Below are 24343 nucleotides of genomic sequence, written 5' to 3'. Positions count from 1 at the left end.
CAATAAAACCCATGGAGTTGGATCAATGACAGTGAATAGACTTGTTCAATTAATGATATATTTTACTGAAAAAGTCACTTTTTCTGCAGTTTTCTCTGTTTTTGATATAATAAACCTTGACTTTAATCTCAGCTGTTATGAACATCTACATGACTAGTGAATTAAATACAGGAAAATACCAGACTTATACTGATAAAATGCAAAATACGGAAGATAATATTATAATAACTACATAAATCACTTAAGAAAGGTTAAATATAGTGAAAATTTCATTTGGGAACTGACACAAAAGTAGCACTGGGTCTTTATGGATTAATAGAATAGTGAACGTGGAAACACCGTCATCCTTTACAACACTAATCGCTTTTCCATTGGACATCTGCGCAAAACTTTAGCGATATTTACTAAATGTCAAAAAAACAGATGTGCATAATGTCGGTTTTTCCATTAAAACACAAATGTGATGATTTGTTTATTTATCGTGAGATGACACAAGAAGTAATTCCATAAACATGGCAATGAACGTAAATATGGTGTTGATTTATTGATATATTCATTATTATTATAATTATTATTATATATCACCCCTATATCTCGTACTAAATAAAAAAATTATTAGGTTTCCTGGTGTGTCCACGCATACCACGACATGTTTCTTCTTCTTCTTCGCTTGTTGTAACATCCATCAACTTCCATTTTTTGTAATTCACCTGACTCTAGTTGCAAAAAACTCTTTCCATTGCAGTTTTGCGTGATATACCATTTGCGCTACGCCCGAAAAACCACCTATTGCCAGCGCAAAAACTTTTTCGAAAAATAAGACTTTTGGCAAAATTTGTCGTTTTTCCATTAGGTCAGTTTTTATGCGCAAGTTATATTTGTGCTATTTGAGGGTCAATGGAAAAGTGACTATTAAAACCCATGTAATTTGATGAACGACAGTGGATGGACACTTGTTTTTATGTTCTGTTAATGATATATTTTGCGGGAAAAATCACACTTTCTTCAGTTTTCTCTTTCTGATATAATAACCTTCAACATTACTTTGAGCTTTTAGGAACATCTACATGATGAGTAAATTACATATAGGAAAATACATCATTTTCACTGAAAAATGCAAAATACAGATGATAATATTGCAATAAATGGTGATAAATCACTTGAGAAAGGTTCAATAGAGAGAAAAATACATTTTGGAACCGCCACAAAAGTAGGACTGGGTCTTTATGGGTTAACAACGCGCTCATTGCTGATGTTTGGTGGTATGTTAAAAATAATGAGACACAAAAAAAAGGGTATAAATCTTGGCATCCTGACCAAGAACTCAACTGAATGATTCAAGAATTTCTAATTTACTGTAGCAGTCCACAGCATAATGTAATGACAAATCATTTGATCCTTAAAATATTTGAAAATAAACTTAAGAGAGGTGCCATATTTGGCAGAAATGATTTTGATTTTGTACTCTGAGGACAGCCTGTATTTGTTTTTAAAAGCATGTGGTTTAGAAATGTGTTGTGTGTTTATGCAAGTTTTGGCAACATTTAGTTCTGTAAAGGTTTTCATCCAAGAAATCTACACACTGGAAAACATCAAAATCTTAGAAAGTGTATTTTTCTCATTTCTAGTCAGAGTATCTCATCACAATTAAAATAAGACACAATCACTTAAAGAGTAACTTTTCAGTGAGATCTAAGAACTTATTTTTGTTAGAACTCCTTGACATATGAAATGGTGGACTCAAATGCACAACTCATAAAAACTGAAGATTTTAACACAAGTATTTTAATAATGAAAAAGTCATTAACAAAAGGCGCTCACAAGGAGGATATAAAAAACTACACACAAATCTCTATGATAAACAAAACAGAAAAACCTGAAGCATAAAACTTGACGAACATGGAAAAACCTGGTAGACAGCTCGACACGAAACACCATGACGGAACCAGACGAACTGGCACAAGACAAAGGGAGAAAGGACTACTTCTACATGAGGTAGGAGGAACACAGGTGACAAAAGTCAGGGGTGGGGCTAACAATCACACTGGCAGGAAAACACACAAAGGGAGGAAGTCAGGGTCTGAAACGAGAGGGAAGAGATGTGTATAAAATAAAACAGGAAGTGCAAGACAGGGCCAAATGTGAACGACTAACTTAACATAAAGTGATAAATCAAACAAAGACAAAACACTGAAGACCAAAGACGAGACATGAGACACTAAACATTAACATAATTAACAAATCTGACGAGACATGACAATTTTTAGACAATAGATCTTGAAAATCGTACTTCAAGAAATCTTACCAAGACAATTTTCACTTGTTCTATTGGAAGAATTTTTTTTTTTTGCTTGAATTATGCAAAAAAAAAAAAAAAAAATCTTGAATTAAGCAAAAAAAAAAGTCTGTCAGTGGAACAAGTGAAAATTATCTTGGTAAGATTTCTTGAAATAAGATTTCCAAGATCTATTGTCTATACATAAGTTCTTATATCTCACTGAAAAGTTACTGATTCTGTCTTATTTTAAGTGTGATGAGATATTTTGATTAGAAATGAGAAAAATACACTTGTTAAGATTCTGACTTTTTTCTAGTGTACACATCTTAGAAAATGACCTCATGTAGACATGTTTTTGTCTGATGTATGTATGATATGTATAGGGAGACTCAGGTGGTCCTCTGGTGTGCCGGGATACCATCGACAGTCCCTGGGAGGTTCATGGTATCACCAGCTTTGGCCCGATTGGATGCATCATGAATAAGAAACCCTCTGTGTTTACCCGGTTCTCTGCTTACCTCCCCTGGGTTAAAAACGTCATGCGCAGAGACATCTACAATGAACACAGTAGGATGGCAGATGATTTAAACCGACCCAGTTAACTCAAAAACTAAATATGGTTCCAAGTCAGAAGATGTCTATGGTGGTTTTCACCCTCCGTCCTTTCTTTACAGCATCTGGCTGTGGTGGTCCGAAGGATTTGATCGGCGCAGAGGGCTCAGTGTCCTCTATGGGATTCCCCGGCAGCTACAGCAACAAAGCTCGTTGCCAGTGGAACATCCAGGTGCCCGACGGCAAACTAGTCCACCTCCATTTCCGCAACTTCTCTCTGGAGGAGAGTGATATATGCATGAACGACAAAGTCAGCCTCAGAGACAGACTAGGAAGCCTAGGTATGGGAATATCTGCATCTTTTTATTCTGATGATGACTGAAATAAGTCCGTTTCTAATTACTTTGTACTTTTTGCACCTACCCCCTCAAACATACAGGGTGGGGAAGCAAAATTTACAATATTTTGAGGCAGGGATTGAAAGACAGTGTATGACCAATTAATTTATTGAAAGTCATGAGAATTTATTTGCCACAAGAAAATTGACATAATAGAAAATGTTTTTATTCTATGTGTCCTCCTTCTTTCTCAATAACTGCCTTCACACGCTTCCTGAAACTTGCACAAGTGTTCCTCAAATATTCGGGTGACAACTTCTCCCATTCTTCTTTAATAGTATCTTCCAGACTTTCTCGTAATAGTTTTGCTCATAGTCGTTCTCTTCTTTCCATTATAAACAGTCTTTATGGACACTCCAACTATTTTTGAAATCTCCTTTGGTGTGACGAGTGCATTCAGCAAATCACACACTCTTTGACGTTTGCTTTCCTGATTACTCATATGGGCAAAAGTTTCTGAAAAGGTATGGATAATAGTGTTAGGTATGATTATGACATCAATATATGTTTGGTTTCAAAACAACTGACGTAGTGCCTGCTGCGAAAAAACAACTAAATGTTCATTGTAAATTTTGCTTCCCCACCCTGTATTTTTTATATTTTATATTTATATTTTTTTATTTTATTTCAAACATACAAAGAAAATAAGACAAAACAAAGCAAATTAAGACATAAAAAAAAATAACATTTAAATGGACAGAATCTATCTTCAAGCACATACAAGTCTGAATTTTGCATGGTCGAAACTTATTTAATCCTACCCCTCAGTGCTTTTACACCTTTATCATTAACTTTATACAACAATCAGCCTATACTATTTCCCTAATTTTAGCATCGAACCACAACAATCCATAATGCAGTAACTGAATTATCCACAACAGTATGTTCATGTCAGTACAGTCATACAAACAGACTCAACAAATCAAACATTCTCTTCTATAATTCCAGCAGATTTATCAGTACAATATCATACATAAACAAACAGGCCTCATCGTCATTATTAAATACTGTACCTCTGAAGAATCAATTCTTAATATCTTTTTTAAAACTGAATTATGTTTGATATTTGTTTTTATCTCCACACACAATTTGTTCCACAGTTTTACTCCACAAACGGTGATACAGAAACTTTTTAATGTAGTGCGTACTTTATGAATCTTTAAATTTAATTTTCCCTGTAAATCATAGCCTCCCTCTCTTTCACAAAACATTTCTTGAATATTGCCCGGTAGTAAATTGTTCTTTGCTTTATATATTATTTGAATAGTTTTGAATTCCACAAGGTCAATGAGTTTTAAAGTTTTAGATTGTAAAAATAGTGGATTTGTGTGTTCCCGAAAACCAACATTGTGAACAATTCTTATTGCTCTTTTTTGCAATATAAAAATTCTATGTAATGAACTTGTAGATGTATTTCCCCATACTTCCAAACAGTAACTTAAATAAGGTAAGATCAATGAATTATACAGAATCTGAAGGGATTTCTGATCTAATATCCCCTTAGTTACATAGTTAGATGTATTGTGTGGATGACATGTCACTGTGAAGTTATTTATCATGATGCAGTTAAATAAAACAAGTGTCACTCTGATGTTATTACGGTGTTAGTTGCGGTATCCCATGCCTTAGACAGAAATAAATTACATAGTTATGAAATTTGCACTGGTTTACTATTAGTGTTAGTTTTATTTTACTGTAGTTTCATGTACTGTGAGGAAAATTTTAAGTAAATGAAACTAAAAAAAAAAAATGGTATGACATTTACTTATATTCATTTACAAAGCAAAAAAAAAAGCTTTTTAAGACAAAATTTTGACCCATTAAAGGTTCAATATGTAAATTTTGCACACTAGAAGCCTGTCATTTGTTGACCTTAGATACATCCATTTTTACGTTATGTTTTCATCGGGATTTATCTGTTTATGTTGTAGCTTTTGTACATTGCTTATATTTATTTTTTGTATTTTGGGCAGTATTTTTTGTGCTATTTTACACAGAGTCCCTTTTTGCACTAATTACCCCGGCCAAGGAACGGTGGAGGTTATATTTTCATTGGGGTTTGTCTGTATGTCTGTCTGTTACGGACGGATTTGGATGAAATTTTCAGGAAATGTTGATACTGGCACAAGGAACAAATGATAAAATTTTGGTAGAGGGGGAGAGACTGATCTGCCTTGGAAGAGGTCTACGCTCTCCAAGTGCTTTTCTAGTGTTTTGGGGGTTTTTTGTGGAGGACATGAGGTTCTTCTGGTTGTTCCTAAGTTCTTCAGCCCTTCTGTTTCTCTACAAAAGCAAAGGTGTTTAACACAAATTACTCTTAGCTTAGACAGTGAGATAGCAACTGTCATAAGTGACCACTTCCAAAACAAACTTCTGTAACTGTAAGGGCACAAGCATGTACACATCTTACATATTGCTTGACCTGCAGTGTTACTTGATTATCAGCACCCATAATGAAATCACCAATCATCAATCAAGGATGCAGATTTTACTGACAATTTTGTTTTCTATTTAGATTCAGATTAAGATTCAGATTCAGATTACTTTATTATTCCCCGAAGGGCAATTCGGTTCACAGTTACCCTGCCTTATTGGACCTCCAAACAATTAAAGATAAACAAAAAAATGCAAAAACATTCACAGTAGCATATGACAGCCACATACATACACATTCACCTGCCAGTACCCACAGAACCGCAACCGGGCAGTGAGTTCAACAGTGAAGTGAAATGACTAAGATGCTAAAAAATCAAAAAAACACTATAAATAGCGAATCAAATCACTTTCAGTCACTTCCCAGCGTTAAGCAGCCTGATAACTGAGGGAACAAATGAGTTGGAATATCTGTTCGTTTTCCTAGGAGGTGCATAGTAGCGCCGCCCAGAGGGCAGGAGAGAAAAGTCGGGGAAGAAAATGTGTCCAGGCTGATCTATAATTCCCCTGGTTTTCTGGACCACGCGTTTCTCCCAGAGAAAGCTCAGGTCCAGCAGCTGAACTCCAACAAACTTCTGGTTCAAGCTGTTTCTGTCCATGGAACCAGCAAATGAATGAAAATATTAAAAGACTTTCAATAAAAGAATGATAAAAACAAGATAAAATGCCCTCAGAAACACTAAAAGAGTTCAGCTTCCACAAGTAGATCCTTTGTTGACCTTGTTTGACTGTTGACTATTGACAAACTTTAGGTCCGAGTCAAACACAGTTCCAAGATACTTGTAGGAGTCCACGAATTGTACATCTTCACCATGGATGATGCTACTTCCAGGTGAAGGCTCCCAGCCAGTCCTTCTAAAGTCAATAACCAGTTCCTTGGTTTTTTGTACATTAAGGTCAAGGAAGCTGCCATCACACCATTTAACAAACATTAATAAAATGTTCCCATGGCCTGAATCAGAACCCTGAAGAGGAGACAGCAGAACTGTATCGCCCAAGAACTTGACTAGGCAGCTGTTCTCTTGGCTGGCCCTGCAGCTGTCTGTGTGCAGAATAAAAAGCAGGGGAGAAAGGACACAGCCCTGAGGAGAACCGGTGTTGGACATTAAAGGCTTGGACATGTGACTGTTCACTAAAACTAGCTGAACTCTGTTTGTTAAATAATTTAAGAGAAACAACAAGATCTGACTTGGCAATTTAAAATAAGAGGAGAGTCTCTCAATTAAAATATGAGGCTGCATTTTATTAAAAGCTGATGAAAAGTCATCAAATAAAAGTCTGGCATGAGAACTTGGCTTTTCTAGGTGCCTATAGACTCTGTCTAAAATAAAAAGCTTGGCATCGTCCACACTTTTCCCTCAGTTAAGGTGATGACTTCCTCTTTTAAGATTTTTTCATATGTCTTCATCACCAAGGATGGCAAAGCCACAGGTCTAAAATCATTCAAATCCCTCCGTTTACTAGACTTTGGCACAGGAAATACTGTTAGTTTGTTAACTGTAGCTTTTATTTAGCTGTCATGTTTTTATTTCAGCAAACTAAATTACACTGTCACCGTAACATTTAATTCAAATTTTCTCTGACTGTAATAACCCTGGTACACACATATAAATGAATAAAAATCAGTGAGAAGCAGGCCGTGACTAATCTGTCAGAGCAGGATGTGCAGTACTGTGTAGTTGTTCCTGTCAGCCTTACACTTCTTCATGTTTACCTCAGGCACCCACTGCAGCCATGTTCCTCCTCGAGACATAGTGAGTGATGGAAACACCCTTCACATCAGCTTCTCCTCCAATGACAGAGTGGTGGATACAGGCTTCCATGCCACCTGGAGGGCTGTGGACCCTTCAGAAGGTAAGACATGAGAAATCTAACGTTACTGTGAGGGAAGCCTCTGGTGAAAAAATACTGTGTTTCCTGTCAGGATCTCATCTCTCTATGTCTTTTTTCCCACTATTCTTTACTTCATTATATTCCTATCCACTCACACAGCTCCTTGTGGAGGAAGCTTCAGCACTGAGCAGGGTGAAATCATTTCTCCAAACTGGCCCAGTGATTACCATGCCCGGTCTGTATGCACATGGCATATCAAGATCCCCGCAGCAACAAGTATTCATGTGGTCTTCACTCATTTTGAGGTGCAAGCTGTGAACGCATTTGGAAAGTGTGTGGACTATGTGGAGATATTCAATGGAGAAAGCATGACGTCACAAGGTTAGTCTCTGTTCTGCACTTAAATGTCCTTTTACACCTTCATCAGGCTGAACGTTTATTTTAGCACCGTATTTAATTATCCAGCTCAGTTTTTAGGCTTCTGATTTATTATGCATAGTGTTTGCTCTTGTGTTATATTTTTATATATTTTTTACCGTGCTGCTGCACTGCAGATTTCCAGTTTAGTATCAGTAAAGGACATCTATCTGTCTATCTATCTATCTATCTATCTATCTATCTATCTGTCTGTCTGTCTGTCTCTGTCCATCCGTCTGTCCATCCATCCATCCACTTATCTCTCTCTTTCTCTCCGTCCGTCCGTCCATCCATCCATCCATCCATCCATCCATCTATCTGCCAATCTGTCTGTCTATCTGTCTGTCTATCCGTCCGTCCATCTATCTATCTATCTATCTATCTATCTATCTATCTATCTATCTATCTATCTATCTATCTATCTATTGAACTATACCTGGTTATGTTGCTTATATAGGCAGTGCTATTAACTAAAAATACTGTATCTCTTGTCGGTTCTACAGGTCGATTCTGTGGCTTTTCCCCTCCACCAAGTATTCACATCACAGGTAACACCGCGATCATTCGCTTCCTTAGTAACGGAGCCAATCAGCAGAAAGGTTTCCGTGGATACTGGACCACCAATGCCGGTGTTATACCCACTTTACCACCTCCTCCTCCTAACCCATGGGACAACATCACTATCAGTGAGTGTACAAAATTAAAAGTCTTTCAAATGTTCTCTAGTCTCAGATGGAAGGAAGAGGACGTAGAACTGAGGATCCATTATTGACTAGAACTGTATATGTAACTGTTACAGGAGAGTTTTTCTTTGTCCCCGATTTCCATATGGCGATAATAAAGCGAGTTAACTGTTAACATTTTAACCTATATTTGCCTCTGAGAACTTTAAATATTCCAGTGAAGAACAGACTCCTCAAACCTGTGCTTAAAGCTTCAAGAGCCAAAATGAGGATGACAAAATGCAAAACACCTCTCTGCAGCTCTCTCCTCTCAGTCCAAATCTACAGACTAAGTACAGATAACTGATATTTCATGCTGTTATGGAAGTGAAGCCACTTTTCTGAGCTTCCCTCTTATATACGACACAGAGAACAGCCATACAGTCACATCCAGGCTGATCAGTGATTGGTAATTGCTGCTGTGAATCATGTCTTTAACCACCCTACGTGTCTGAAAATACCACAGATAAGAAAAAAAACATGTAATGGGATAGAAACACAGGTAGTCATGTAGTGGTCCCTGGAGAAGTGGGTATACTCTCAATTTTTGCCTTTTTTTATTTTTTTAAGTAGTCCAGAAAAAAGTCCTGTTTTAGGAACAGTGACATGTAAGACTACTCTATTTAGTTTACCCAAAAATCTGTCAGTAGTATTTGCTCATTATTATAAAATTGTCATGACTTGATCAGGAGCAGTTTGTAGGTATAACTGGTCACACAAGCAGCTGCATGAATGTAAATATATTCAACATGATGCAAACATAGGATAACATTAGCCTTTCATAATGTTAGTCTTTCATAACGCTAGCCTTTCATAATGTTAGCCTACTCAGACAGTTTAACTAATGGTGACAAAATCTCTTCTCTGAATGTGCAGTCATATGGCTAGTAGTTTAAAACATCATCAAACATCATTTGGAAAACACCTTAAAACTTACTTCAGAATTATGTATTCCATGAGAGTCGATACTCTCAATATGTGCCACCCACTTGAAAGACGTTTACTCTGCTTTTCTCATTCACATTTCCAATAATCGCGCATCATTCAACGAGACATAAGGTAACCTGTCAATCAGATTCCAGAGGTGGCCAGCGCTAGTTAGCAATATTTTCCTCAGAATGACCCACCCTACTCTGCTTCAAATTGGCTCATCAGTCCTCATGTCAAAAGTTAACCAATCTAATCAGTAAAGGCATTGAGTACTAGCCAATTAGAGGCAGAGTAGGGTGGGTCATGGCTTCACTATCCAAGGGACAAAAATGGGCAATTTCGCTCGCAGATACTACTGAATAGTGTGCATCAGGAAGGATTTCGAAGTGGGTATACGCAATGCTGACTAAAAAATAAGTAGGTATATGCCGTATACCACCATATACCCTGGACTACACCACTGAACACAGGCAAGGAGTAGATTCAGAGGGCTCATGTCCTTGCAGACCTGTTTAATTACAATATGTAGAGATGTAATTATGGATTTTCTTGCTGAACATTGCAGCTTTAAGTACTTGTATAAAAGTATTTAACCATATTTCACCACTACATGCCTATAATGTACTATCATGCAAAAATCCAGATTCAATGATTGATAATATACGCTAACTCACAGGTGTCAAACACACAGCTCTTGGGCCAAAACCGGCCCGCCAAAGGGTCCAATCCAGCCCCTGGGATGAATTTGTGAAATGCTAAAATTACACTGAAGATATTAACAATCAAATGCATCAAAATCATTTTCAATCTCAAGTGGGTCAGACCAGTAAAATACTATCATAATAATCTATAAATAATGGCAACCCCACATTTTTTCTTTGCTTTAGAGTGAAAAAGTTAAATTACATTAAAATGTTTACATTTACAAACTATTCTTTCACAAAAAATGTGACAAATCTGAACAAATATGAACAACCTGAAATGTCTTAACCCTTTACTGGGCAAATGACTATTTTTAGTTATTGCCACATACATAACAAGACAGTGACAGCAACAGTAACAGTAAGAACAGTGAGTCAACAATCTCAGGTCCAATGTGGTCTACAGGGTCTGTAAGGTCCACCTCTGCATGAACAATGAGTGGACCTGCTTTGTTAGGTACCATGAAGTAATGGTACTAATGTAAGGAATGATGTTCAAAGGGAGAATGTGGATGTGGACAGGGGTCTGGATCAGCACTTATGTTGGTCTAATGTTCTAAAAAAAATTTGGTTCTAATGTTCTAAAATTAATGTTCCACTTAATTTACTTTTTTTTTTTTTTTAATCATTTACTTCTTTGATTTTTAATTTTTTTTTTGCCACTTGTGGGCAAGGAAACAAATATGATCAATTCGTTGACCTTGATTTTCTACATGATATAAAAAAGTTAGGCTGTATGTGGCCCCTGAACTATTATGAGTTTGACACCCATGTGCTATCTTATTGTTTCTTTTCTCAGCCTGGCCGAAAAATTGTGGACAACCTGCTGTGACACCCAGCGAGGCCACTCTGAAGGTGGTCAATGGAGTGGAGGCGGTCCCTCACTCCTGGCCGTGGCAGGTTTCCATGCAGGTCACTGTTAACTTTTGTCTCTCTTTAACTTCTTACATTTCTAACATGACAGAGAGGAGCTTTCATTCTGTAGAGAGGTGATCAACATGCACATCCAGTAAATGAAAGGTGTGCAGGATCCCATAAAAGTAGATGAAAAAATGAAATAATAACTTGTGAGCTCCCAAAACTTTAGTCACCACAAGTGACGTTTCAGGCTGATGCCCCTCATCAGACTTAGGACAGATAATGTCACGCAGCTGTTTATATAGAGCACTTGATTACAATGTCACATGACAGGCAATGCACGACATCTCATACACACAAACAAACGTAAGCATTTTTAAACGTACAATACATCATATAAATTCAACAATCAAATCTCTTAAGTTAATACAAATATAGTGATCCAGCCACTTTAAGTTCATGCAAATACAAACAAACAAATACAATGATCAAATTAAGCTGAATTCATGCAGATTCATTAATATATTCATACAAGTATATGTCACAGGATATGACATGCAGATTCATTACCTCTGCCAGAAGATATTGTGATCACTTTGCTTTGTGTGTTTGTTTGTTTGTTTGTTTGTTTGTTTGTTAGTTAGTTACAGGGCTCAAAATTAACTTTTTGACCTAGGAGCACTGTGCTCCTAACCCTAAAAAGTTAGGAGCACAGGCTAAAATCTAGGCGCACCACTATTATATAAAAAATTTGGAGAACAAGCAAAACTCTTGGCCATACCAAGTAATATTCCTATATGTATTTAAGCAATGTTAACAACCTAGAATAAAGTATTTGAATAGAGTATGAAAGAAAAAGCTTACATTGACACAGGTGCAAAACAATTGTCAATGTGTGGTATATACTTTAGTTGGTTCTTGGAGAAGAAAGACGAATCACACCATTATTTGCAACAACCAACTTTTTTATTTCATGGCCTAAAGGCCCTTAGGGGCCGTTTACACGGCGTCGGCTTCAGTCGACTCCGGGAAGATTTCATCACGGATTAGCCTTCTGTTAACATGGAAACGGTGCCTAGAGTGCCTGAATCCAGAAACTTTTGATACCAGGGTCCAGGGTGGAACGTTATCGATACGCTCCGCATTCCAGCTCCGTGTTAACGCGAGTCGGAGCGTTCCGGGGTAAAATATGACGTCACCGCATGCGCGCGCAGCCAAGAACCGCCAGTTAACCCACTCCGGGCCAGTTGGTGGCGGTAATGCGCATCCAAGCTGGTTTGCCAGCCTCTATGACACAATAAAGCTGCAGAAAAAGAAGGAACAACCACAACAACAATGGCCGGTTTCAGAACAACATATGTGCTGCTAACTGTGCTCAGCTCGTCTGTCCAGACAAAGAAGTCCTGCGTCTTTGTACGACCACTCGCCATTGTTGTTTGTAAATAGTGTTGTCCGCCTCCTCTTCTTCTTCTTCTCCTCATTTAAAGGCTGTCTAAACCGGAAATTGTTTATGCGCAGGCGCCTGTTTTACCACCACTGTTTCACTACAGCTCTACATCGCCAGCTACTGGTCTGGCATGGCCACTACAGCGTATTCAGCCGTCCTCGCGGACTCATGTTAACGCAGATTGTTATCATAGCGGCGTCGTCTTAACGCGGAATGATTTTATAATGCAAAGGAGAAATCTTTGCGGAGTGTTGCCGTGTAAACGTACCCTTAGTCACTGTGGTCTACACCACGCCTGAAGTCAGGAGATTGTTTCAAACGTCGGTGGAGTTATTTGATCCCTTTGTTTATGCCGCCTGCGCACGCGAGGGGGCGGGGACTAGATTTTCCGCTTCAGTCAGCGGGGCGTGGAGCTTGTTTATTTTCAGCTGACGAGTCACTTCTGCAGCCATTATTCTAGGCGCACGTATTAATTTTCGCTCATTTTTTTATTGGTGCACCGTGCGATCGTAATCTCAAAAACAGTCGCACTACCGAAATTCTCAGGCGCATGCGACCGTAATTCAGTCGCAGTCACGAGCCCTGTAGTTAGCAAGATAACTCAAAAAGTTATGGACGGATTTGGATGAAAATTTCAGGAAATGTTGATACTGGTACAAGGAACAAATGATTAAATTTTGGTGGTGATCGGGGGGGTGGGGACAACTGATCTGCCTTGGTAGAGGTCTGCGCTCTCTGAGTGCTTTTCTAGTTAATACAGTGATCAAGTTACTTTAAGTTAAAGCAAAATCATATTTGTACAATAATCAAGTTTTTTAAAAATACGATTAGGTCAGACCTGGGCATTGTAAGGCCCGGGGGCCACATGTGGCCCAGCAGCTGACCCTAACTGGCCCACACGAGGTTATCGGCAAGTTAAAAGTCAACACAAATACATATCATCATAATGATATATACTGTTTTAATTTTGAAGGATCTGCTAAATTAATGATTTTTCACACATACTTTCTGTACTTTGCATAAGGCTTATGCACTGATTGGTTTGTTGATCAGTTTCAGCCCATGAAGATGTCAGCTAATGCCAAAAAAAGAAAGACTGATTCCAAATGCAGTTCTTAACAAGGCATGGACTTCTAAGTATGTCTTTACTGAAGTCAGAGGTAAAGAAAAAGAAAAGGAACTGAGATATGTAAACAAACAAAGCTGGAAGCATTTATAGTTTTTCAAGTAAAGATAATGTGGGGCTGGTTTTGCACATTTTCAAAAGTGTTTTGGTGAATATTGATTAAATAGTTGTATTCTTTGCTGCACATTTTCATTTTATTATCGTATTGTTGCATTTACTGTTCAGTGTTACTTTATTTATAACCGTGGGTAGATCATTTTTGCAGATATAGTGATTTCATTAGGCATTACAACAAAACAGACATTGAACCTGTTAGGCAGGTACTTGATCGAGTGTCAGGACAAAAAGTGCTCAGTGTTCCACCATTCATCGGTATAGCAGCATAGATAAGTAAAAGGATAAAATAAATAAATAAGATCAAATAAATAAAAATTAGATGGAATAAAACACAAGAAAAACCTCAAGAAGATAAAAACAGTCTCTGGGATAAAACCAGGATAAAAGTGCAAAAACTGCAAAGAAATAGGAATAAATAACTAAATAAGTAAATAAAGTGCAATGTCACTATTTCTTATTGAGCTCAGTGACGGCGACAGGAACAAAGCTGTTTTTTACAGTATAGTAAAGTATATGTCAGGGTAGAGACTGCGATCTAGTAGGATCGGCGATTCTACCAGTAGAGACTCCGATCGTAGTCTCTACCAGTAGAAACTCCGATCAGAGTCTCTACTGGTAGAAACTCCGATCCTGCCAGCAGAAGGGTTAGGGTTAGGGTTAGGGTCAGGGTTAGGGTTAGGGGTTAGGGTTCGGATTGGAGTTTCTACCAGTAGAGACTCTGATCGGAGTTTCTACTGGTAGAGACTACGATCGGAGTCTCTACTGGTAGAATCGCCGATCCTACCAGATCGCAGTCTCTACCCTGACATATATATGTATAGAAAGAGATATATATTGAGCGGAGCTGCAAATGTATTGATCCGGCCCTTAACAACTGTCAAAGTTTCTCATGTGGCTCCATAGGAAACTTAATTGCCCACCCCTGAATTAGGTTCATGTAGTTACAGTGATCTAATAATTTGAAATTGATACTTGTAGCTAGAATGGCCAAGTTACTTTAAATCGATACAGGTTCTTATGACTACAATGACCCAGTTGCTTTAAATTCATACAGTGACCAAATTGTTTTAAAGTCATCTAAGTTCATGTTACCACAATGACCAAATTACTTTAAATTCATACAATAACTAAGTTGCTTTCATTCTGTACAATTCCTCTCTTGCAGGCTTCACCTATGCCTCCTGTACCTTACATGCACGGTTGTGGAGGTTCTCTAATTCATGAGGAATGGATCCTAACTGCTGCACATTGTTTCATGTTGTAAGTTTTAACCACAGAGTCTAGTATCTCCTGGGACAGTTTTAACCCTCCTGAGGTCAATTTGACCCATTTTCAAAAGTTTTAAAGTCAGAAATGTGATTTGCTTGCATCTAATTGTCCCAAAATAATAGAACGTTAAAGGATTGGTCGGATTCTGTCCTGGTTCCAGATGAAATTTATGATATTACTTTCATTAAATTATTTCAGTTTTATTCAAATTTATAGCGTTTATGGTCTGTGCAGGGAAAATTATCCCATATCTGACACTAAATCTTGAACTTATCACCCAGTTCTGTCTTTATTTAACTTGTAGTCCAATTACTTACCACAGTTTTTCACACTTCTTTTTGTAATGTTGTTTTATGGTTTATAGACCTCATTTACATGAAATTATAATGAAAGTAGCAGATATTATGGCCCAGTAGAACCCAGTGTTTATTTCAGTATGTAAAGGATGTATTTAAGTTTGACGCACTAGTCTGTGATAATGCATCATCATATGCTTCTGTGATCTGAACTATAGTCAACATAATTCATAAATACCATAACTTTTGTAAATGATGTGTATTGAACATAAATTTTACAAATCATTAGCCTCATAGCATAACTGCCTAAGTCATATTTTTGGCCAAATTGTGATGTCTGTATAACTTTACTCTCCTAACACTGCTGCTTCATTTAATACCTTTAATCACAATTTTGCAAAAAAAACAAAACAAAAAAAAAGACTTGGGCAATTATGCTCTGAGGCTATTGAAATGAAGCTAAAGTTGTCTTAAACATTTTAACACACAGCTGGGTGATCATTTTTACTTTTCACTTTATAAATATAGAAGTTGCATTGTTGATGGGATGGCAGAAAAGGGTTTACAGAGCCTATACATTACATACATTGCCTTCAATCAATCAATCAATCAATCAATCAACTAATTCAATTTTCTTCATATAGCGCCAAATCATAACAAAGGTTATCTCAAGGCAAAAAAAGCTCTGACAAGGAAGTGGCTACAACCAGATGCACCACAACCTCAAGATTGGTTAAAAGCAATCTATGAAATCTATGTAATGGAGAAACTGCCCTTTTCATTGAAAGTAAAGCAGGATAAATTTATGGAAATGTGGCCAAAGTGGAGTGTATATATCACCCCATTGAGTCCAGATTTAACTCAACTGGAAATGATGAGTTATATTTGTACGGTTGAATGTAATGGAGTTGAAACTTGTGTGGATTTTAAAATAAGAATAGTGAAAATAAGGGGGGAAATGTGACATGTTTGGGTTATAATGTGTGTAATTTAACAAAATACAACAAAAAAAAAAGGGGGAAGACAGAGAACTTATATGGAATGTGTTTATGTTAAATTTTATATTTTACCATTGTTGATTTTTCAGACATGATATACAAATATGCTTAGTAGTTTCTTTTTTTGTTTGTTTGTTTTACTCTGTTGTAAAGTATTTTCCCTAATGAAAAAATAAAAAAGTTATCTCATGACATTTTACATATAGAGCTGGTTTAAACCGGACTCTCAAGCCAATTTACAGAAACCCAACAGAATCCTCCAGGAGCAAACACTTGGTGACAGTGGTGAGGAAACACTTCCTTTTAACAGACAAAAACCTCTATCAGACCCCGACTCCTGGAGGATGGACGTCTGCCTTGACCAGTTGGGGTTAAAGAGAGGGAGTAAAGAAAAAGAAAAGAGTGAGAGAGAGAGAGAGAGTGGGGGAGGAGGAAAAGAGGGGATGTAGGGGGAGACACATGGATGCACAGCAAACTGAACTTGAACTGTTAAAAAGAAGAGCAGCTGGTGTTAGTATAACTACTAAGAGCCTCAACCTTTTTTGGCTCGTGACCTCATTTTAACGTCACAAATTTCTGACAACCCCAGACATTCAAAACAGAGACTAAAATTCCACCACCATTATTTAGCCTATTAACTCATAAACACCCAAACAGCCACTGGTGACCAAAACAAATTGCTGATGTAAAATGTTTAATACATGTTGATCCAATAATTCTATCAATACATGAAAATAATTGGTGTAAAATGCAGTTCTTCATCTTTTCATGGTCATCAGATATGACCCATTTGGACACTCAGAGGCTCCGTAGTTACCATGGAAACACCGTCATCTTCTACAACATTGATTCACCAGTAAAACCCATTGAATTGGATCAATGACAATGGATGGAGACACTTGATTTTTGTTCAGTTAATTATATTTTTTCCTGAAAAAGTCACTTTCTCTTCAGTTTTCTCTGTTTTGATATAATAACTGTTGAATTTACTCTGAGCTTTTATGAATATCTACATGATAGGTGAATTAAATATAGGGAAATACATGATTTACACCAGTGGTTCCCAACCTTTTTTGGCTTGTGACCCCATTCTAACATTGCAAATTTCTAATGAAATTGAAAACGGAGGCTTTTTTTTTTTTTTAAACTAAAATTGTTATTATTTTTTTTGATCATGCAATAGTTTGCTATACTATGTTGCAAGTGAATGTTAATCTTAGATGGTATTTAGTCTATATAATGTATATTATTATGGACGGAGGCAGAAAAGCCAAGTGTAGATTACTGCACAAAGTGAGAATTTGATTTTCCTTGGTCAGGATATGTACAGTCAGTCCAGCTTGGATTTACAAGGCTGACAATTAATACTGAACAAACAAGAACTCAAACTATGAATTATGAAAGAGCTGCAGCATCTGAAACCGACCACAATGAACATTTGACAGATAAACAGTACCACAGTGCTTCAGTTTCAGCTTCAGAATTTGTCATGTCTTTTATGGATCGCGATTGTCTCTGTCAACTCACCAGATATTTTTTATTAGTAATTTTTTTTTAATCAATTACTAGAAATTTCAGGCGACCCCATTTGAATTCCAGGCGACCCCAAGTTTGAAAACCACTGAGCTACAACAAATGTCCATAACTGTTAATACTACAACTATAAGTACAAGTATTCACAGTGGATATAGAGGGTATGCACGTGATGTCACTGCAAGCGGAAGTCACCGCTGTTCCGCCCACTGAGTGGCAGAAAGAGGGAGATGAGTAGCGGCTTTGGCTTGAATACTGCGAAAACTTTAGAACAATCTGAAAAATGAGGAAGAGCTGTTGTGCCATTCATTGCACAAATAGGTTGAAAAAGCACTTGGAGCTATTGTTTTAGCGGTGACCTAAAGCCAAAGACAGAAGAAGCAGATGGATCGCTGCAATTCATAGAAATAACTGGAATCCAGACAACGAAACCTGGATTTGTGGTTGCCATTTCGTGTCAGCTAACGTTAATTTATGCTGTATTCTTGCGTAAAATCGTACCTTAAATTACATATCGTTTTGGCTAACGGTACTTCTTAGTAAAGCTCTTTATGTTAGCATCTGTCATTTAGTTCTATATTTCATAACTGACACGTTTTTGTCTTCAGGTGTGTGATTCTGAACCTTGTGCTCTACATGATTTGTAAACTAGCTTAAACTGAGGCTAACCTAGTTTTCCAAATAAGGGGGTACTCTAGCACAAAGCTGTTGTAGCTGTGTTGTATCAAGTATTTGATGTGAACTCTGCTTAAATCTCCACAGTACCAGTAGATCATCCACTCACTTGGGTCAATACTAAGGGTTCAACTCCAGTAAATCAGTAGTGAACTGTGAGCACTACTGCTGGGCCTTTACCTTGGCAATCACCGCCAAGAAAATACGTCTGCACTGACAGAAAACCTCCAAAACAATAGTATGTTGAATTGAAAGCACTCACCAGCTGTAATCCTCTAATTAACGATGACGAGGATGTCAACAACTCTTCAGCTTTTGTACGCTTTCAGCCTTTGCATTGGGGATTTTCCCGGCGTTGAAATCAGGTTCGTATAAATGTCAGGATACGTGATTTCCGGCCGCATATCAGTGTTCGTAGACCACTTCCACTTGTTGTTTGGTAGCTTGTATGGATCCATGTCGAGTCCAATTGTCTTTAATTTCATGTTATATTCCACATTTTTCCGGGTCTCGCTGTAGTTACGGCTATGCTCCGCCATGTTGAGCCGGTTTGTTTTCGCCACTCAGTCTGACTCAGAGGGGCGTGGCCCAAGGGGGAAGTGACGTATGTGCATTTCCTCTATACTACTACTGTCACTGTTAGTACAAATAATAGAAACCTCTACCATCTATGTAAATATACAGAGTGGGGAAGCAAAATTTACAATATTTTGAGGCAGGGATTGAAAGATAGTGTATGACCAATTAGTTTATTGAAAGTCGAGAATTTATTTGCCACAAGAAAATGTACATAATAGAAAATGTTTTTATTCTATGTGTCCTCCTTCTTTCTCAATAACTGCCTTCACACGCTTCCTGAAACTTGCGCAAGTGTTCCTCAAATATTCGGGTGACAACTTCTCCCATTCTTCTTTAATAGTATCTTCCAGACTTTCTCCTAATAGTTTTGCTCATAGTCATTCTCTTCTTTCCATTATAAACAGTCTTTATGGACACTCCAACTATTTTTGAAATCTCCTTTGGTGTGACGAGTGCATTCAGCAAATCACACACTCTTTGACCTTTGCTTTCCTGATTACTCATATGGGCAAAAGTTTCTGAAAAGGTATGGATAATAGTGTTAGGTATGACTATGACATCAATATATGTTTGGTTTCAAAACAACTGACTTGACTAGCGCCTGCTGAGAAAAAACAACTAAATGTTCATTGTAAATTTTGCTTCCCCACCCTGTATAATAAACACAATCACAACAATCTTTAATCTCTGTAATCTCCCATTTGCTCTCCAGTCCCCTGAATATACCCAGATTCTGGCGTATGTGTCTGGGGAAGCACCACATGAACTCTTCCATGGACGTGCCCTCAGCAGAGGCCTGTTATAAAGTAGACGGAATCATTCGCCATGAGGGCTTTGTCTATGAGCAGGATCGTACCGACATCACCAACGACGTAGCCCTGGTCCATTTGGCTGAGCCTGTCAATATGACCAGGGAGATCAGCCCGATCTGTCTCCCAAAGCCTGAGGCTGTGCTGCCTGGGGGGACAAACTGCTTCGTCACCGGATGGGGAGATGAGAAAGGTATGGTGTAGTTCGACTGGGAACATTCTTCTAATTTTTGGTCCACAATGGAAAATTATATCATATTTAAAAGTAACAATAAAATAAATATAACATCCCAAAATGTAATTACTTATTTTAAACATGATACTAACAATCTAGAATTTATTATAAATTTGTTCATATTATTTGGGAAATTTCATATACATAAAAACAAATATACTAAAACACTCCCAAATTTTAAAATCTTCCTATCAGAATTTGGAAATTATATTAAATCTTTAGAACTCATTTATAATAATTTTTTAAAAAGCACTAACACCTTGGCTATTTATAAACATTTTTTAAATACTGATTGAACTCTCTGTTGCATTTATTTATTTATTTATTTTTGTCAGAATTATTATTTTTTTTATTTTTTATTTATTTATTTATTTATTTATTTGCTCTTATTTATATATTATGCTTTGTATTTCTTGTTCTTGTTCTTGTTCTTGTTTCTTGTATTGTTATTTTCTTAACCCCTAAAGACCCAAACAGCCACTGACGACTCAAACCATCTACTGATGTAAAATGTTGAATACCTGTTGATACACTAATCCTATCAATACATGTAAATAATTGGTGTAAAATGCAGTTTGTCATTTTTTCATGGTCATCAGATATGACCCAATCGGACGTTCAGAGGCTCTGTAGTGAACATGGAAACGCTGTCATCTACTATAACATTGATTCACCAGTAAAATCCATGTAATTCAATAAATTATGACAGTTGTTGGAGATGCTTGTTTTTACATTCAGTTAGTCATATATTTTACTGTAAAAGTCACTTTTTCTCAAGTTTTCTCTGTTTTTGATACAATAACCCTCAAATGTAATTTCAGAATGATTATTAAAGTACATAATCTGCAAATCAAATATAGAAAAATACCAGATTTTCGCTGAAAAATGCAAAACCACAGAGGATAATATTATAATAAATGGCAATAAATCACTTGAGAAAGGTTAAATAGAAAGAAATATTAATTTGGAAACTTCCACAAAAGTAGCACTGGGTCTCTATGGGTTAAACTTATATGTTCAAATGCTTTTTCCCTTTTGACATCTTGTTGTTTGTTTAAAGTGTACTCAAATGTTGTTATTAAAGTTGAAATAAATAAAAAAAAAGTTAAAAAAATAATAATAATAATAATAAAAAAATATGGTGTGGTTCCATTGGACTTTTGAAGCGGAAGTAGTACTCCAGGAAAAAGAGGTGATTGAAAAGTAGCTTCTCCTGAAATGTAACCTCATGGCTGCAGTTTCAGTGTTCAGAGACAGACCAGTTAGACAGTTTGGGTGACTCAGAGGGTATTTTACAAACTATAAATATTGACAGAATTATGCTCAGATGGCAGGTACTATCTATCTATCTATCTATCTATCTATCTATCTATCTATCTATCTATCTATCTATCTATCTATCTATCTATCTATCTATCTATCTATCTATCTATCTATCTATCTATCTATCTATCTATCTATCTGTCTGTCTGTCTGTCTGTCTGTCTGTCTGTCTGTCTGTCTGTCTGTCTAGCTATCTATCTATCTATCTATCTATCTATCTATTCTTCTTGCTCCCCTTTTTTTCTCTTCTTCTCTCCTTCTCGTTCTATCTTTTTTATATCTTATTCTTGCTGTAGGGAAGTTGGTGTATTTTTAGAGTGTAAGCCACGTTTTTTGTATTTGGCTGAGGTTGTTCAATCTGAGCAGACTTTCCTATATCTGTCATGTTTAACGGTTTTCTTCTGGTATATTATGACTTTGTGATGTTTGTTGTGTTAGTCATTTGTCCAGGACAACAGATGGAAATGAGCTTCTCTGCTAAATCTGGTGCATGCATCTTGTTCTTTGTAACAAATGCCAATACACATCGTCCTGTAACTAACTAAATAAATAAATATAAATATAAAGTATAATCTACACAGCTGGATTATTGATTTAAAAAATCAATAATTACCGTACATGTAGAATTCCCTAGATTTTTAATGTTCAGCAATACTGATTTCTGTTTCTTTTAGGTATGTATTATTTTGATTTAGATGTCCTCTTCTACACTGGTTCTGTATAGGAGGTAGAAGCTCAGGAACACTTCTGTCCTCAGGGTTTTTTTTTTATGTTTTTATGCTTTTATATTTTTATGTGATCAGTAGAAAACACATTTTGTCTTTTAATTGTACTTTCTTTTTAATCTAACTTATTCTTAGCTACTTATACTCTGCATTTATTTCTTTATTGATTGTTGATATGGTATTTTTTGTGAAGCGGTGACTGCATTTTATATTTTGAATTTCCCCTTGGGGATTTATAAAGTCAGTCAATCAATCAATCAATCAATCAATCTATCTATCTATCTATCTATCTATCTATCTATCTATCTATCTATCTATCTATCTATCTATCTATCTATCTATCTATCTATCTATCTATCTATCTATCTATCTATCTATCTGCTATCTAAATACTTTTATTTGTGACTGAGGGCTGATATCACATGATTAATCTGTTAATCAGCAAATTATCACAGTTGTTTTGACCTTTGAAAATCGACTATCATCCTCTAGTACAGTGGTTCCTTGTTTCCTTGGAGCCCCATTCACTTGTGTCCAAGACAAGCCAGCCCCCCCTTCCCTCCCCCGTGCCCAAAACAATAAACTGATTGCTTTGAAATCTTTCCTTGCAAAAATAAATGTAAATTGCCATTTACAACTTTGTCATAGATCTCCTTCAGACAATAACAGGGACACTCTGTTGTATAGCCACTCACATGCATGTATATTACAATAAGACGAAATAGTTTGATGTATTTAAATGCCGACAAAAGGTGTTTTGAGTGGGTTCATACAGATTTTTGATTATTTTATTGGGTGTATAAATATTTTTTTCTATATTTTTCACAACTGGTAACCCCAACATAGAGAAAGCCTTACATCCCCTGCCCAGGGATCTGTGGCGCCCCCTTGTGGGAGGCAGATACCCCAAGTTAAGAACCACTGCTCTAGTTTTTTTTTTTTTTTTTTAATTAATTAATTAATTAATTAATTAATTTGCTTGTTTTTTTATTTATTTATTTTATTTTTCTATATAACCACTGCTCTAGTTAACATGCTCCAAAATCAGACATAAAATTCTAAACAGCAGAAAAAAACTCAACAATAGTGATTGTTTGTTGGTGAAACAAGTTTATATTAAATCTTTTACGGATGCTTTTAGCTTGATTATTATTTTTCAATTCTGTCTCAGGTAACCTTTTCCCTCAAGTGGCTGAGAAGTTGAATCAGGCAGCCCTTCCTATTATCGACTTCCAGACGTGCAGTAAGCCTGCTTACTGGTGGGATACCCTGCGGCCTTCCATGATCTGTGCTGGTTATGAGTCTCCAGATGAGCTTAAGTCAGCCTGCCAGGTAAAAGCGAGTATTCCACCTTAAAAAAAAAAAAAAAAAAAAGAAGCAGCCTTAATAGAAATGATAGAAAGTACATTTTGAACAATACTTCAGAAAAATACAGTGGAAGGATTAGATTAGAAGAGGGTAGTATTTGGTTGCTGTCATAAATTATTATATAAATGTGCCGACGTCTCACAATTAGGTCTTTTATGTAACATCCTAGAGACTGTTTTGTTTGTGAGCACTCAGCCTTGATTGTAAATTGCTGCCCATTTTTCCAGAATAATTAGACAAAAGAAAGGAACACTGTTGAAAAGAACACAAATGAGCAAATGTGTATGCAGGGAATTTAGAGGATTCACTGAAGAATAGTTGAATATTTGAAATATTTTAGACTCAACACTCACTTTATTGTCCCACAATGTATGGAAATTTACCTTTGGGCTTCTACTCATGTTGCATCTACAGAAATATTCAACATACATAAAAGAAGATGTAGTGCAGGGGTGTCAAACTCATTTTAGTTCAGGGGTCACATTCAGCTAAGTTTGATTTAAAGTGGGCCGAACCAGTAAAATAATAACGTAGTAATATATAAATAATGTCATCTCCAAACTTTTCTGTATGTTTTAGAGTGAAAAAAAAAGTAAATTTACATGATGAAAAGGTTTACATCTGCAAACTATCCTTTCAAAAGATGTGAATAACATGAACAAACTGAAAAAATAAGAGTCTTTTTAACAATATTATGCTTCAGTTTATCATTTACACATGC

The 24343-nt window shown here is 36.6% G+C and overlaps 1 protein-coding gene across 1 annotated transcript in view; it reads left to right on the top strand.

Annotated features, from left to right (window-relative positions):
* Positions 1–24343, top strand: part of LOC115417880 (ovochymase-2) — a 71320-nt gene that overhangs the window by 44301 nt on the left and 2676 nt on the right. The window contains exons 16-24 of the mRNA XM_030132075.1: positions 2662–2845; positions 2953–3171; positions 7381–7515; positions 7654–7875; positions 8415–8597; positions 11064–11176; positions 14978–15072; positions 19875–20164; positions 23420–23586. Coding sequence (XP_029987935.1) covers positions 2662–2845; positions 2953–3171; positions 7381–7515; positions 7654–7875; positions 8415–8597; positions 11064–11176; positions 14978–15072; positions 19875–20164; positions 23420–23586 — 1608 coding nt within the window. The remainder of the gene's footprint in view (positions 1–2661; positions 2846–2952; positions 3172–7380; positions 7516–7653; positions 7876–8414; positions 8598–11063; positions 11177–14977; positions 15073–19874; positions 20165–23419; positions 23587–24343) is intronic.

Source organism: Sphaeramia orbicularis, chromosome 1 (genome assembly GCF_902148855.1).
Source record: "Sphaeramia orbicularis chromosome 1, fSphaOr1.1, whole genome shotgun sequence".
Classification (NCBI taxonomy): domain Eukaryota; kingdom Metazoa; phylum Chordata; class Actinopteri; order Kurtiformes; family Apogonidae; genus Sphaeramia; species Sphaeramia orbicularis.
This window is presented reverse-complemented; position numbering and strand designations above follow the sequence as displayed.